This window comes from Anabrus simplex, chromosome 6 (assembly GCF_040414725.1).
Source record: "Anabrus simplex isolate iqAnaSimp1 chromosome 6, ASM4041472v1, whole genome shotgun sequence".
In the NCBI taxonomy this organism is placed as follows: Eukaryota; Metazoa; Arthropoda; class Insecta; order Orthoptera; family Tettigoniidae; genus Anabrus; species Anabrus simplex.
In genome coordinates this window covers 115,794,674-115,812,268 of record NC_090270.1, presented here as the reverse complement: position 1 = coordinate 115,812,268, position 17,595 = coordinate 115,794,674, and the positions used below count along the sequence as shown (strand labels likewise).

Sequence of the window (17,595 nt, the reverse complement as noted above, 5' to 3'; positions counted from 1 at the left end):
TTTCCTCTTTGCCACCTAATGTAACTTCATTAATTCAGCCGATGGACCAACGCGTCATCGCAACCTTTAAGGCGCATTATAAGCGGTAAATGCTAGGCCTCTTACTTTCTGAAGAAATGTCGATGGTTGAATTCTGGAAAAAACTCAATCTTAATGAAGCGCTTTATCTTGCCCAGAAATCATGGGATCGAGTAACCGCTCAGAACATCACTCGATCGTGGAGAAAATTGTATGTTGATGTCGAAGAGCTCGCCGACGATTTTAATGGGTTCACTGATGAAGATGAAAGTGAGGGATTAATGATCAAAGATATCCTGAAGACTATAGAAAATAACATTCATTTTGGAGAAGTGGATGAAAGTAACATTGAAGAGTAGCTTCATACTGATGATGTATTGCCTGGCCATCACATTTTAACTGATGACAAAATAGTAAATAAAAGCGCAAACGGGAACTCGGCAGTCAGCTGCGAAGTGACGAATGAATGTGAGGGGGATGGAGAAGAACGGTGCACCACAAACCATCGCGTACTGCTTCAGACCGCACTGGAGTCGGCTGAAACGTTAATGGAATTCTTGGAGCAAGAGGACGATACGGATTTTTCAGACATTCTTGTAATCAGAAAGCTCAGAATGGACAAAAAGAAGAAAATAAATTGTAGGAGTGAAAAAAAAAAAGTAACGGATTTTTTTCAAGCAGCTTAAAGACACCTGGTAAACTAATTATTTATGGTCTGCTGGTAATTTAGGTGAATATTTAGTACGTATTGTTGCAGCTTTGACTACATTTTGGTTTTAAAGAGGGTTTAATGCACTGCATTTTAAGGTTATACGGTATGCATTTTATGTACTTTAAAGTCCATTAAAATTAGTAGTATGGATTATCCGTTTTTCTAATTAACCGTTCACCCCTTCCCGGGCATTAGAAGGGACAATCAAGGTTTTACTGTAATAGTATACGTGGAATGATTGCACAATTATTATCTCCATGCACATAACTCACAGATCATTTTTATAATTACTTCCAGTTGAACAAAGTTTTCACCTGAATATATTGTTAGCCAATGTCTGTACATTCCTCATCTTCCAACACTGTATGTCCTTATTGAAACTCAACTAGCCAGTCAACTACACTGCTCAAAAAAGAAATTTAGTCACTTTTTACATGTTCATACATTTATAATACACAACCATTTCAAAACAAAATGAGTTCTTTGGACAATGAATACATAGCATCGTTGCACAATTTGCCATAAACAAAGTGCATCACAGTCATACACCAAAATGGTTATGTGGTAATTAATCATCTTAATGAGGAGCATTGCCACCCTTGTATGGATAACAGCTTCGCAATACCTTCTCATGCTTCTGACAAGGGGCTGCATGTTCAGTTGAGACAGACGTCCCTACTCTTACAGAAGGGTGTCTTCAATGACTAGTAGTATTTGAGGTGGTGGATTTTTTTGTTCAGATGCATTGCTCCAATTGGTCCCAGACTTCTTTGATTGGATTCAAGTCGGGACATCTGGATGGCCACTCCAATCGTTGTACGTGGTGTTCTAGCAGGAATTACGAATCTCTAAATTTTTTTTTTGCTAGGGGCTTTACGTCGCACCGACACAGATAGGTCTTATGGCGACGATGGGATAGGAAAGGCCTAGGAGTTGAAAGGAAGCGGCCGTGGCCTTAATTAAGGTACAGCCCCAGCATTTGCCTGGTGTAAAATGGGAAACCACGGAAACCCATGGGAAACCACGGAAAACCCATCTTCGGGGCTGCCGATAGTGGGATTCGAACCTACTATCTCCCGGATGCAAGCTCACAGCTGCGCGCCTCTACGCACACGGTCAACTCGCCCGGCGAATCTCTAAAACATGTTGGCATCAAGCACTCTAGCTTAATCATGCTTGAATACTGCATTTTCTCCAAATTGCTTCACGTGATTTTTTTTTTTTTTTTGCTATATGCTTTAAGTCGTACCAACACAGATAGGTCTTATGGCGACGATGGGACAGGAAAGGACTAGGAATGGGAAGGAAGCGGCCGTGGCCTTAATTAAGGTACAGCCCCAGCATTTGCCTGGTGTGAAAATGGGAAAACACGGAAAACCATCTTCAGGGCTGTCGACAGTGGGGTTCGAACCCACTATCTCCCGGATGCGAGCTCACAGCTGCACGCTCCTAACTGCACGGCCAACTCGCCCGGTTACTTCACATGAGAGGTCACATGTGGAAAGATTACATCAATGTACCATTGAAGGATCTATTGCAAATGATCAGGAAAATCGTTTTCATGTCAGAACTTATGCCTGTTCACACAATAATACATCCACCACCATAAGCAACGGTAGATTGAACAGCTGTTGAACGAAATCACTCTCTACATCTTCCCCAGACTCGCTGATGACCATCTGAACATTATACCGCAAAACAGGATTCATACGACAACAGTACAGGATGCCAGTATCTTAGCTCTAGCAAACTGCAGTCCCCTGCCACTATGTCATGCGTCTAGTGCAGGAACTTCAGCAGGTCATCGGGGTCTTAAACTGGCCTCTCAAAGCTTATTTCTGATTGGCTGGTCACTCGTACTCCAGAAGCCTACTGTAGGTCCACCAGTAGTTCTCATACTGTAACTTGGCAGATTTAGAGAACTTGTACACATGCAAAACCACTCTGCCCTGGGGTTGTTTTCCTTTGGTGGCCCATGCCAGGGTGCCTGGCAACACTTCCAGTCTCCTGAAAACATATTCATAAATACCAAATTGTATTCTGAGCAACCTCTAGCATTTGGGAAACATACCTCTGTGAATAGCCTTCGTGAAGTAGTGTACAGTAAGTGCACAGGTGGCTTTATTCGATGAGAACTGCTTCCCGCGGTGCCTACCTCGATTTGCACGATCAGCCATGACTAGTAGAAACTACACTTCACACAGATAGATCTTGCGATACCCAATGAACCAAGGCATACGTACCTTTCAACTGAAACCTCCTGAACAACCAGATAACAGTGGAGCCAGGACAGGTTATTTGTTGTAGTTCAATCATTCCCATCCCAATATGTATTCCTATAATGTTAAAAACATGTAAAGAGTGACCAAATTTCATTTCCAGCAATCTTATGAAATGTGAAACTTTCCATAATCTCACAAGACTTTCACATTAGTTGAAGCCACACTTAAATTTACATAAAATCGTAACATCAAAATGCTCTGAACCTACCTCTTAGATGCTCAAACTAAAGAACTACTGATGGATTCAGAAGTAAGGATACTAGAGTTTAAGCCTCAGGAAAGAACAAACAGGTAGCCCAACCTCAAACCCAATTACTCAAAATTATGGCTGCATTCTGAGTTCGGAAATGGTAATACACTATTCTTTGGCATGTTCATTGCTTTAGCTGTTTTAATCAGAAGGGAAGAAGAACCATTTTTTTGGCTTTCAATGAAAAATGTTGAATAAAAAAATGTGTACGATAAAAATGCACCACTTGAAAACAGCAAAATGTTCATGTATAGCCTTTTCTTAACAAGTTTTCAATATGATAAAGTGTTATCATCTTTGCTTAAAAAAGTTGTTTTGAATTTAATGTGGAATAGGTCTCTGAGTACATATGCTTCTCATGGCTGTCCAACATGAAAATCTGTATTTCTTACCATTTCTTGACATTCAGAAAATTAAAATAGTAGAATTCATATCATACATTTTAAACCAAGACTTCATGATCTACACTTGTCCTTAATGTCTGGCTGAGTCTACTTTGAATTTAAAAAAAAAAACCTTCAAAACGTACAGCTAACAACCTGTGTTTTGGTAATACCAATATAAATGGTCCGTTATTGTACATTATACATTTTTAATATAAAAAAAATTATTTTATTTTCCTTAGATCTCATGAAATCCATCAGTACTGATAGGTTCATATCCTACAACATATTCTAGGAGTTTTTATGTATACCACTATCTACCTTTTGAAGTACCAAAAACAAAATCATATCATTTGTTACCTAGCAACAAGTTTATTCCTTGCATAACAACAATTGTGAATTATGCTGCATCCTTTTTTAACCCCAAGATCTACAGCAAGAGTGCTCAAGAAGCTAAGATATCTACAAAAAATTATCTTCACTGAAAAGTGCTACATGAACTTCAATTATTAATTCTTCAAGAAAAGTATCATAAGTGTTACAATTACACTTTTAATTTCTTTTTGTGTGTTGACTTCTAGCCATTTTTGTATTGGCTAATGATGACATGGATATATGTCGAAACCGGTCCCATAACATATTAAACATGTTGCAACATTAATTTGTGCAACAACTTATTATTGTATTGAATAGGTGGAACACCTTACTTTTTTTAGCATTATAATTATTAGTTCAATATGGATCAGTGATGAAGTTTTTAACTTTAAATAACTCATTCCTGGCTGCCAGCGTTTCACCCTCATGTGCTAGGTTGGGCTCATCAATTGGTACTTGGCACACCTACCAAGACACTGGCTAGTGCATACTGTGGAGGCCACTGCATAGGTTATTTGGAGCCACGGGCAGTGCCAATGCACTATGAGAGACTTTGTCTCTTTACCAAAAATTGATGCCTGCTTGGCTATCAGATGATATAGATGTTGATTCCCATAGGGAATCTGAAATATTTGTCCCGAATGAGTAAATTTATAATACCAATATAAATGGTCCGTTATTGGACATTATAGATTTTCCAGCTAACACATTCCTGGCTGCCAGCATTTCACCCTCATGTGCTAAGTTGGGCTCATCAGTTGGTACCTAGCACACCTACCACGACGCTGGCCAGTGCATACCAGGGCGAAACGCTGGCAGCCAGGAATGAGTTAGCTGGAAGATTTATAATGTCCAATAACGGACCATTTATAATGGCATTATAAATTTACTCATTTGGGACAAATATTTATTTCAGATTCCCTATGGGAATCAACATCTATATCATCTGATAGCCAAGCAGGCATCAATTTTTGGTAAAGAGACAAAGTCTCTCATAGTGCAGTGGCACTGGCCGTGGCTCCAAGTAGCCTATGCAGTGGCCTCCATGGTTATGCACTAGCCAGCGTCTTGGTAGGTGTGCTAGGTACCAACTGATGAGCCCAACCTAGCACATGAGGGCGAAACGCTGGCAGCCAGGAATGAGTTAGCTGGAAAATTTATGATGTCCAATAACGGACCATTTATATTGGTATTATAAATTTACTCATTCAGGACAAATATTTCAGATTCCGTATGGGAATCAACATTTATATCATGTGTTTTGGTACAGAAAAACAACCATAATTATAATTTTTAAAATAAAATATTAACTACTACTAAATACTTACTTGTACTCGGTAGAAACTGACTTTGCTTGTTCACCAGGGCCACCATCATCATCACTGCTAGAACTAGTAACTGTCTCAGAGATATCTGAAAATTTCCTTCTCTTTGCACTACTTCCTACAGTCTTCTTATTGCTACTGGGTCTTGATCGTTTCTTCCCTCTAGTCTCATTCTGCGACGATTCTCCTAAAAACAGAAAAATCACGCATTTTTATTAAGTGAAAATGAACTGCTTCCCAGTTTGCTTTGGAATGCTATGGTAACAAATATATGAATGCACGAGATCAAAACTGACAAGAGCCTTGTTATGTAAATAGGACAGGTTATTTGCTGTAACAGTTTAATCCCCATCCCAATATGCATTCATACAATGTAGTAAAATGATTCTGTCATGGAAATTCATCTGAAAAACCTTTCAGAAGCTCAATTCTAAGTGGTATGACAAAGGTGTAAACAAGTCACCAGCCTCCAACTCTGTGTATAGCTTTATCAAAATCTGAATTTAACATAGGTGAAATGAAGATAAGGATGAATAATGAACAGAAGAAATATTTTATGTATACATTAACCTCTTGTTGATGAAATTGAATTTTTCCTCATAAATAGTAATTCTGGGGAGCTATATTTTGATAATGAAGGTGGGGAATATATAGGGGGCGATACTGAACTACAAGAAGGTGCAAAACAAAGTAGTAATGATGAATCTTGATTTGTACCAATGACAGGGGAGCCAGAGTCCTGCACAGCGCCCCAGCCCATAAGCTTCTTCGGCAATAGACGGCAATGGGCTTTAGAAAACTCGAACATAAGAAGCCCATGACGTCATTGCACGGGTCGGGCAGGGCAGCACTATGTCGTTTATATGCGGTGAGCCAAGGATAGCGCTGTGGTAGTGTTTTGGGCTGACTGCTGTACTGTGTGTCAGCTGAGTGCATTGCATCACGGTCGAGTGGAGACCATCACGTTTGCTATGGTTTTCTATTTGACCTTCTTGTCCATCCTGTTTTCGGAAATGAATGTGGACTGTGGCTTCAAAAGAAAAGAAACCTCGGCAAGAAAACGTGAAGTAAAGGGAAACTAGAAACCGGACAATACAAGACTTCTGAACCAGATCCAAACATCAAAAGTCGTATTTGGTCGGTATTCAAGCATTTAGTTGACAATGATGGGAAAGACATTCATTTTGTGTACTGAACGATCTGAACAAGGCATTCATGAATGACAAACAATCCGATCTTCCCGGGTCATCAAACTCCACGACTATTCCATAATCTGCCAAATAATGAAGTTGCTTCCTGGGCTGATAATGAAGATGGTCCAATTCTAACAGATGAGCTGTAAAGATATTTAACCCATTCAACGCCAAACCCATATATATATATTATTGAGCACCGTACCTTGTCCGCCAAGCCCGTATATATACGTTTTGGTGCAGTGTGTACTTCACCGATCTCATATATGAACGGGATATAGTGTCATGCTTTGAAATTCCATATAAATGCTCAAAGAAGTTCTGTATGGCAGATATACCACTGCATTTCGCGTGTTCTGAAAGCAAACTGGTGTTATTTCAACTTTGTTGGAGTGGAACATCTTTCCCGCCTGTGTAGCCATCATGGCGTCTTGAAGTATACATTAACCTCTTGTTGATGAAATTGAATTTTTTCTCATAAATAGTAATTCTGGGGAGCTATATTTTGATAATGAAGATGGGGAATATATAGGGGGCGATACTGAACTACAAGAAGGTGCAAAACAAAGTAGTAATGATGCATCTCGTACAGAATTGTCACCCCTTCCTCAGATAAATTATTTTTTTCTCCCAAATGTTAATGACTTTGATAATACCAGTTCTTGGATCAACAATTTTTTATTACCGTATTTCACGGCATAATCGTCGCCACCGCGTAATCGTCGCATCCTTTATTTTCAATACAAAAATTGGACTTTAAACCTTTAATTACATAATCGTCGCACGTCTAAATTTTTTTCACTAATCTGGTTAAAAGGTAAATGGAACTGCAACGTAAGTTGCACATGAATGCGCAATTTAAATACGTGTATGGTTTATGGGCAATTTGGCAACACAGTCACGTTTGCGACATGTTGCACAACGTATAAATAAATAATACCGGTATATGTACGACGCATGGCTTACCGGTAGACTATCGGCAGTTTGACAACGTGGTCGCGAGACAGTGTACTATTTATTCACCACCTACATATTATGCTTACCGGTAGGCTATCGGCAGTTTGACAACCTGGTCGCGAGACAGTGTACTATTTATTCACCACCTACATATTATGAGTTCCCATTTGAAATACGTAAGGCTGTAAGTTATCGCTTATCGGCAACGTCGCCAGGAAATACCGGCTAGGTAGGTTGAATGGACCTCGAACCAGCCCTCAGATACAGGTAAAATTCCCTGACCCGGCCGTGAATTGAACCCGAGACCTCCGTGTAAGAGGCAAGCACGCTACCCCTACACCATGGGGTCGGCTCCTGTGTTATTGCGCACGAAGTGAAATCCAAGACGATAACGCAGATTTCCACGGAATTATTCAGCCGAATTATTTACGATGTCTCAGTTGTCATCGCTAGACTCTTATCTTACTACTACGTCATAAGTGTCCGGGCATGGGATGAAAACTTTTATCCAAGCAGTCAAGATAATTATTATCCAATGCTATTAAAGTTTTATTTTATAAACTCGTCAGTAATGTAATGTAAAATCATCAATAACTGGGAAGAAATATTAACCTAATTACCGTATGTTTAAAAGAAATTGAAAAAAAATGAATGTTTATTACTGACGTCTCGGAATACAGTCAACTATACAGTAGATCTACACCGCGCTAGCTAGAGCTCCGGTTTGCGAGCTTTGCGCAAGCGCAGTAGTGTGTCGCAACCAACGAGCTAAACTGATAAATTGTTGCATGCTTCCTTGCTGCCTAACAGTATTGGCTGCTCTGGAATGGACAGATCACAGATGTTTTTATTTGTTTCAGATTTACGTGATTACTGTAGACATGTGTGCGTGAGAATTTAAGTTTTTAATTTGTGTTTTGGGTGTTTGCAGAAATAATTTGTTTTAATAGTGAACAATTACGGAAAGTAATTTATATCGCAAAACATTAACATGTGAAGCATTTATAAGCGATTATGGGTAAATATAGAAACTATTCTGCGGGCTTCAAGCTAAGCGTAATTGCCTTCGCTGAACAGCACGGGAACAGAGCTGCAGAAAGAAAATTTTCTGTGAGTGAAAAGTTGGTGCGTGACTGGCGGAAAGTAAAAAACAAGCTAAAAAGCACAAACCCTTCTAGACGCGCGTTTAGAGGTCCTAACAGGGAAGTTTCCTATAATTGACGAAGAAGTGTTTAGGTACGTCAGTGAAATACGTAACAATGGCTGCAGTGTATCATATGAAATGTTACAAATTAAGGGACAGGAGGTAGCGCGCAAACACAACATACCGGTAACTCAGTTTAAGGCGACTCGTGGGTGGATTAAGGGGTTCATGCAACGACACAATCTGTCAGTGCAAAGGAGAACAACACTAAGCCAAAAGTTGCCTGCTGATTACACGGACAAGATTGTAAATTTTCACCGATTTGTCATACGTTTGCGCAAGGAAACTTCGTACTTGCTTTCTCAAATCGGTAATGCCGATCAGACTCCAATCTTTTTTGATATGCCTCGCAACAGCACTATTGCGCTAAAAGGATCACGGAGTGTATTAATGAAAACCAGCGGTAGTGAGAAGTTGCGATCCACGGCAATGCTAGCCATTACAGCTGACGGGAGAAAGTTGCCGCCTTACATCATTTTCAAGAGGAAAACGATGTCTAAGAATATACAGTTTCCCCGTGGAATTCATGCACGAGTGCAACCAAAGGGTTGGATGGACGTAGAACTCATGCTGGACTGGGTTAAAACTGTGTGGAATAGAAGACCTGGTGCACTACTAAAACAACCAGCTCTGCTTGTTTTAGATAGTTTCCGAGGTCACCTCGTGAACGAAGTGAAGCAAATTCTCACTACAAATAAGACACGACAGATAGTCATTCCTGGTGGCCTAACATCTGCTTTGCAGCCACTAGACGTATGTGTTAATAAACCCTTTAAAGACCACTTACGTCGATTTTACAAGTGGATGATGAGCGGCGATCAGCAATTGACGCCCGCCGGAAATATCAGGCGTCCACCCTTGGACTTGTTATGCTCGTGGGTGAAGAAGAGTTGGGATCTTTTATCACCTGAACTAGTCTCCAAGAGGTTCAAAAGGACTGGGATTTCGAATGCACTAGACGGTTCCGAAGATGATGCAGTGTGGCAGGGAGACGAAGAATCTGATACTGGTATTAACAGAGGCGAGGACAGCGCATCAGATAGTGAAACCTGCGATAGCGACACCGAAGATTTGGAATAAATTGCGTACCGGTAAGTCTGCATTTCACAACAAAGCGATAATTTTTTGCAAGGGTAATATTTTAACTTTAATACTCAAATTAATGACAAATTAACTTAATACGTTCATTTTTATTTTCAGGTTGGAAAAACGTTCGCCGAATTGTTGCGAAAAATTATGAATTTTGTTTTAGACTATTTTAATTATTTTGATGTATAAACGCGACTATTACGTGCATCTTAAATTTGTATCAAATACAATTTAGTTATAAATACATTTTTTGAGTAATACAAATACTGGTATTAAATATTCATCGTATAATGGTCGCACCCTACAATTTTTTTCGAAAATTTTGGTATAAAAAGTGCGACGATTATGCCGTGAAATACGGTATACTTCAGTAATAATATCACTGAGTGGAGTAGCTGTGTGTGTTAACATGCTACAGCTATGGAGCCAAGCTCTGCATTCAGCAGGCGAGTGGGTTCGAACTCCACCGTCAGCTGTCCTGAGAATTTTTCTTTTGTGGTTTCTCTTTTGCACTCCCCAGCAAATTCCGGGACAGTTCCTATTCATAAGCCACAGCCGATTCCTTCCACTTCCTTACCCAGTTTCATTCACCATCGTTCATTTCATTTTTATTATCTTCTCAACTCAGGTTTGCATCAGGAAGGGCATCTGGCCGTAAAAATATGCTGTAAAAATATAATCTCACTTCATCCCTGACCCCGTATCGGGCTGCGGGGCTAAGGGGACGATATGCATTCCATTAACAGTATCAGTAACAATTTATATGTAAAAGTGCTTCTTCCTTTAAAAAATAAAATAAAAATAAAAAAATAAATAAAAAAAGACCCAGAGGATTCGGCTAGTCATCAAAACTCGGCAGTGAAAAGTTAAAATCAAAATTGAATGAAAATTGGTAAAGTCAGAGAATCAGGAACGACAGTTCACCCTATAAATAATTGTATTCACCCTGGATGAAATTATAGTTTAGGGGGAGGTGCCTGAAATTTAATTTTTAAATACCTATGTTTTATTTGTCCTGCCGAAAAGTACAACATAACAAAAGTTATGCAGAATACAATTTTCGATCATTTATAACACTAATCAGAGAGAAAAAATGGAAGGGGTCCGACACTTCGAAAAATGAAGGTATCGGCCTAAGAAAGACAAGTGCCACAAAGGGTCTTCACATGAGAAAAGACATACGGTGACCTCCCAGTCACGTTTCCGGGGTAACATTAAGAGCTATGCTATTTAATACAATCTTACTCACAACGTGTACACTAGTTAACCTAGAATTCTGTGTACAATGTAGAATTCCATAACGAAGCACGGGTACTTCAGCTAGTATTCCCATAAATTCGAGCTGAAAAACGTGAATGAACAAAAATAATTTGTCAGCTTTTAGTGGGCAAGTGCTTTATAAGAAGTGAAAACTAAACAAAACCCATGGAAAACTGACCTTGAATGCAGTCTAGCCATTCCCATACACCTACCCCCCTCCACCACTCCCTCCTTCTTACCTACATTGCACCATGTTCTAAAAATAAATCGGTCTGGTCTTAAACCTTATTGTTTGTGCATATGGTAGTGATTCATTACATTTGTTCAAGCAGTTAATGTTCTGTTTTTATTCACTATGAGTGTTCACAGAAGTACAAACCACACAAGGAAACTGTTACCTTGAAAGTGAAATTAGAGCCATTAAGACGACTTGACAACGATGTAACAATAAGAAGCAGGCCGCAAGTAGGGCCTATTCAGCATCCGAATGGAATGTGCGCCACTGTGGTAACAAAGAAGTGCACTTCAAGCGACCAAAAAATCTCACAAAGCATTTCACGGACCAAAACGTGGCAAGTTTCTGCAAGTAGAGGAGGATCTGTTTAAATATATTTCGCTTTGCAATGTTGAATATGCCTTTTCTCACGAAATGCTATATTTTAAAGGACGAGAAATACATGCTGCACACGGAATCAGTGTCTGGGATTTGAAGGTTAGCCGCAGCTGGATGATTAATTTTGTGAAGAGAAATGGACTTTCTCCTCAAAGAGAACAACAATATGCCAAAAAATGCAGAATAATTTCAACCGAAAAGTACAGTAATTGATTTTCATCGCTTTGTGACTGCAAAGCGTAAAGTGAAGGATAATCTAATCTACCAAACAGGAACCGCAGGTGAAATGCCAACCAGTTTCCATGTGCCACAAAGTTGAACAAGAGATAAAAAAGGGACATCGAGTATTATTGTACACAATAACGGAAGCGAAAGACAGTGATGTACTTGCTGCAACAGCTGATGGCAGAAAGCTTGCACCTTACGTTGTACTAAAACGACAAACAATGCTTAAAGTAAAATTTCCGCAAGGAATCATTGTTTGTATCCAAGAAAAATGGTGGATGGACATGTTACTCATACAAGATTGGATACGAATGGTTTGGGGAAATCTATCAGGGTCCCTCCTTCGATGCCCAGTCCTTCTCATGTTGGATAGTTTTCTTTTCTTTCCGGTATGTCATTATTCTGTACTTTCATGAATTCTACTTTTATACGTTCATATTCATTTCACTTCAGGTCATATTGTCAGCTCGTAACAGTAAGAATATTTTCCAGTGTCGGTACTTCAAATCCACGTGTCCAACTTACCTGATGTACCATATTTGACTTTTCAGAAAAAATATCATGCCGGAATTTTACGCCAAATGACGATAAACGCAAATGAGTTGAACCAATTCTGTTTATATTACATTGGATGTATCTTTTAAATGAAAATGAATTGTAAATAATTTTTAAATATCTGCATTCCTTGAATAACTTATGCATCCAAGGTTTTCGTCTGTATTTTTTGTCAAAAAGGTGTGTTAATTACACGAGAAAATACGGTATTTCTTTTAGTGTCGGCAATATGTATTATTGCAGGCACCTTCAGTAATTCCTAGAAAGGATTAAACATTCAGACCGCAAACCTCCCAGCCGGCCTGGAGCACATGGCCAGCCTCTCCCTGTATTATGCTTTCATCTCGTTTCCCTGTGGCCTTCTGGAATCAGAAACCAAAACCTTCCTTCTCTAGCCACATCACAAAGTTTCTAGTACTCTATCATCAGGATAAAGGAGGCTAGCTGCGAACAAGCAGTTGAGTAGCTGGACTAGGTGGCAGTAGTGTTGGCTATCACCATTGTCCCATTAGAGTAAGAGAATCAAGCGGAGTACTGTTTGTATACTACCTTGGAGTACTGAGTGTGTACTACCATGGACTGTAGTCCGACCTGGAGTCTGTGCGTGGAACAGTTGGTGAGAGTAGAGTGGCACAGTTACATTGTGTAAGGAATATTGTAGTGCTGTTGAGTTGTTGCTGTTTAGTTTTCAGTGTTACCCAGTTCACTGTGTGGAGTGGCCACATGAAAATTTTCTGTGTTGACAGTGCAAATGGACTTTCTCTGGAGTTGAACCAAGGAACAGCCGTTGTGTGTTGTGGTGGCCAGAAGCCCTGTGTTCGTATCTATCTGCATGCAGCTGCCAAGCAGGTTGACTGGACTTGCAGGACGAAGTGAAAGTAAGGTGGACTGTCGATCAGGATTACTGCCTTCCAGGTAACAGCGGGGAGCTGGTCTACCTATTGTGATGAGTACAAAGACTTAGTAAATAGACCGCTCAATATAGTGGCATGTGTATATATGTGTGGGTGCTAACTGTGTCATCCTGAATTGAATTAAATTAGACTGATAAAAGAGACGGTGTTTTATTCATAACAGTATGTTTCTGTTTTCTAAGCTACTGTGTAATTTTTTTTTCTTTGCTATCTGTTTTACGTCGCACCAATACAGATAGGTCTTATGGCGGCGATGGGATAAGAAATGCCTAGGAATGGGATGGAAGCGGCCATGGCCTTAATTAAGGTACAGCCCCAGCATTTGTCTGGTGTGAAAATGGGAAACCACGGAAAACCATTTTCAGGGCTGCCGACAGTGGGGTTCGAACCCTCTATCTCCTGGATGCGAGCTCACAGCTGCGCACCCCTAACTGCAAGGCCAACTCGCCTGGTGTGTAATGTTTAAACCATGTTAAATGTTTAAACTTTTTCATGTAACTTCCAGAGTCCGAGCTTTTTTTATAGATCCCAGCAACTTCGAATTACTGAGACTCTACTGTACTCTGTTGTATCAGCATACATGAACCAAGATCAGAGGGTTAATGGAAGGAATGACAAAATGTTTATACATATTACTTTAACAACAAAATGGTAGATAACATAGTATTTATTCTGATAATTTTCCAAGAAAGTTTGAGGTAATATAGTGTTTATTCTGATAATTTTGCCAATTCTGCAAAGAGATGAACTGAAAAACTTATATGCACTGTGATTCTGTTGGATTATACATGTACATATGTGTATATGTGTACAGTCTGCTGATGTTTAGTCGTCAGAATTAAGTAGTTCACTGAGTGAGGTAACTGCATGAATTGTCTGGGTGACTGTGTGAGGAACAGACTTTCTCTGGAGTCGAACCAAGGAACAGTCGTCATGTGTTGATGTTGTGGTGGCCAGAAGCCCTTCCTGAAACTACTGACATCACTAAATCTTTTTATCATTAACTAAGAAAACAAACTCCTAGGCTGTGTATCTCCAGGCTTCATTCTTCAGTATAAACATAGTAACAGATTTCTCTCAATGACCAGTTCTCCTGGTCTTTACATTTCACAGTTTAAAAAGTAACTGGCACTGATATGTTACAAGTACAGATTTGACAACACAACAAATTACTTTAACAAATGTAAAGTTCAATATAAATTAGAAAAGCGAGATTAAATGAAGAAAAATAAAAAAGGAATACAAAGTCAGGTAGGGGGGCAAAGATGACAAAGAAAACAATAACAAATAATAAAAAGATGAAGAATACAAGATATTACTCAAATATAGGCCAAGAAACCATGCCAGACTACTCCTTACTCCTTACCTGAATCTGTACCTTGTGGTTTTGACCAAGGATGGAATCCCCAGAAGCGAAATCCTTGATTAGCCTTCTCTGCAGAGCCTTGAGAAGATGACACTTTGCTGCCTGACCCACGGGAACCCTCTGATCGGCTGCTGCTCTGATCATTGTTTGAACCCAGCATACCCGAGTTACCCAGGCGTAACTCTCGACTAACAGCATATAATGCCTGAGTGAATTCCTGTGGTGTGCCGCCTCGTTCGTCATAAAGGTTCATCATGGCAACAAAGGGATCTTCACTGTACTGTAAAGAAGATGGAAAAACACAAATCAAACTAGATTTACATAGTAAAACTAGCATACTGTTACATACGGTACAAGCAATCTCTGATATGATTATGGTATCATTCCGAGTCAACAACAACACAACTATCTCCTCTGTCCCACACACCTCATATGGTGTCTTTTACATGACTTTCTCTGTTTAAGTCATTAATGGATTAGAGTGAAACCTCTCCTAATGGATACTCTCCATGATGTGTTCAAAGTTCAGTTACTGCAATCAATTCGATACATGAATCGCTTGATGTTGAAAGGGGACTTCTGAAGGTTTTACAAAATATTCGTTTTTGATGCGATACTACAGGTGATAGGTAGGGCCACTGTTTGGTGTTGAAAGAAGACTACTGCAGTTCACACCATGGCTGTACCAAGCTTGTGAAATCTCTGAGTGATGTCAACTGGAGACATCTGCTGTAGATGTCCCCCATTGAACATGAATTGCGCTGATCACAACTAGACGTTACCAGCACTGTGTGGAGAGTTGTATTGTAGGTACCACATTGTTAACTTGTACAGTTTTGCAATTAAAAAGTGAACTAATAGATCAGTAAAATTAAAAATCCACCTTTTCAATACTAATATTAAACTAAATAAGTTATAACATTTACTTGGAACTAGTTTCAACACTGGTGAGCGTCATCTTCAGCCAAATATGAGAACAGGCAATCGTAAATAAACATACCATCATTATATCAATGTACATATAAACACTCGTAATATGTTACTTATGATGCCCCTAAAAGTATCTGTAGAATAAAACTTCAAATAATCACAATTTCAAAATCTTGAAGTCACGATTAGAACGACACTTAACACAACATAATTCTTTTCACTCAAGTTAGAACTTTGAAAGTATTGAGGTCGACTTAGAACTGTAACGATTCTCAAATAAATAAAAAGTCTTGTCATAAATGAAATGTTATACAAAGGTCGAACCACACATAGAGTTTCTCTGTAAATAAGGCGGTCCCAATTAGAATGACACTTTAACATAGCATAATTATTTAGCTCAAGATGGAATCTTGAAAGTCCTGAGTTCTACTTAGAGAAGGAAGATTCTCAATTTAAATAAAAGGTCTTGTCACAATTGATCAGAAGAACAAAGGATGAAACGTGCATAAAGTCCCTTTATAAAACATTAAAATAATTCTTGAAAAACAAACTGTGAACAGTCACCTGTTTAATTTTTAATTTTACTGATCTATTATTCTCGTTTCAATACGGACTTAAAAATGAAATTCTTAAATGTAAATAAAAAGTTAACTGTCATATTGTCTTCGAGTGAAACTTTTTTTTTGTTATTTGCTTTACGTCGCGCCGACACAGATAGGTCTTATGGCGACGATGAGGCAGGAAGGAGCTAGGAGTGGGAAGGATGCGGCCGTGGCCTTAATTAAGGTACAGCCCCAGCATTTGCCTGGTGTGAAAATGGAAAACCACGCAAAACCATCTTCAGGGCTGCCGACAGTGGGGCTCGAACCCACGATCTCCCGAATACTGGATACTGGCCGCACTTAAGCGTCTGCAGCTATCGAGCTCGGTTTCGATTATTCTTAATGTCAATATAATTATTAAATTAATGTTGTAATGGCCCACCTTTCAATACTATACTATGCAATATTCTAAATTACATTAATTAGGGACTAGTTTCACCCAGGGCTGGCCATCTTCAGCCTTAATGTAAAAAATCTAATAACTAAACAAATGTACATGCACACAATTGACATAAAACAAATTAAACAAATATATACAAATTGACATTAAAAACTGGGATGAAATTATGAGTAAATTTGAAAATAACTACGTTCTAAATTCTTGCATCTTGAGTATGCTCATCATAGAGAATCATTCATGTATTAATATTCACAGAACTGTTAGTTCTAACACTGCTGATCATTACTAATTCAATTGTAAATGGGAACTGGTAAATGTTGACCCCACAGTTCATCACCAAATCTATTTGAGTGGTGTTAGCCATATGCAAGTCATTGGACGCCGCTGTAAATAACCACCAGCTGATGGAGAACTGCTAGATGTTGTTTCAACATCAATCAAAGTAATAAAATGAGATGCTCTCGTGGTGCTTGTTAAATCATGCTGAAATGTTGTTAAACATTGTCAGGACGGAACATGAAGATGTGGTTAAAACAGATACATTGTGTCTGGTATAAAATTTGCAATTCACTGCGGTGTCCATGAAGTTAACCTGAATAAATTAGATAAAATTAAATTAATGAATTGAATGAGAGAGTGTGTTAGTTAGATGGCATAGGTTATATGAGACTTACCTCTCAATACAGCATGTGGTGTGTGGCCTATTGTTGTGCTTCAGACTAACTGTCGTGAGATTCAAATGAAAAGGAAGGGGCGGGCAAGGAGGGAGAGGCGGGGCAAAGGAGAGGGGTGGGGCAAGGCGTGAGGTCATAGAAGAAAGGGGAGGGGAAGGTCGTGAAGGAGAGGGGGAAGGAGAGGAATTAAGGCGGGGCTGAAGGATGTGGGGAAAAAGGATGGCTGCTGGGTGCTGTGAATATTATGAAAAACTGAATTATGACTTGT

At 39.3% G+C, this 17,595-nt stretch overlaps 1 protein-coding gene across 1 annotated transcript in view; it reads right to left on the bottom strand.

Annotated features, from left to right (window-relative positions):
- The window catches only part of LOC136875527 (uncharacterized), a 161,383-nt gene that overhangs the window by 8,638 nt on the left and 135,150 nt on the right, over positions 1-17,595 (bottom strand). The window contains exons 8-9 of the mRNA XM_067149075.2: positions 14,722-15,001; positions 5,349-5,532 (exon numbers count right to left, since the gene is read on the bottom strand). Of these exons, the coding sequence (XP_067005176.1) occupies positions 5,349-5,532; positions 14,722-15,001 (464 nt within the window). The remainder of the gene's footprint in view (positions 1-5,348; positions 5,533-14,721; positions 15,002-17,595) is intronic.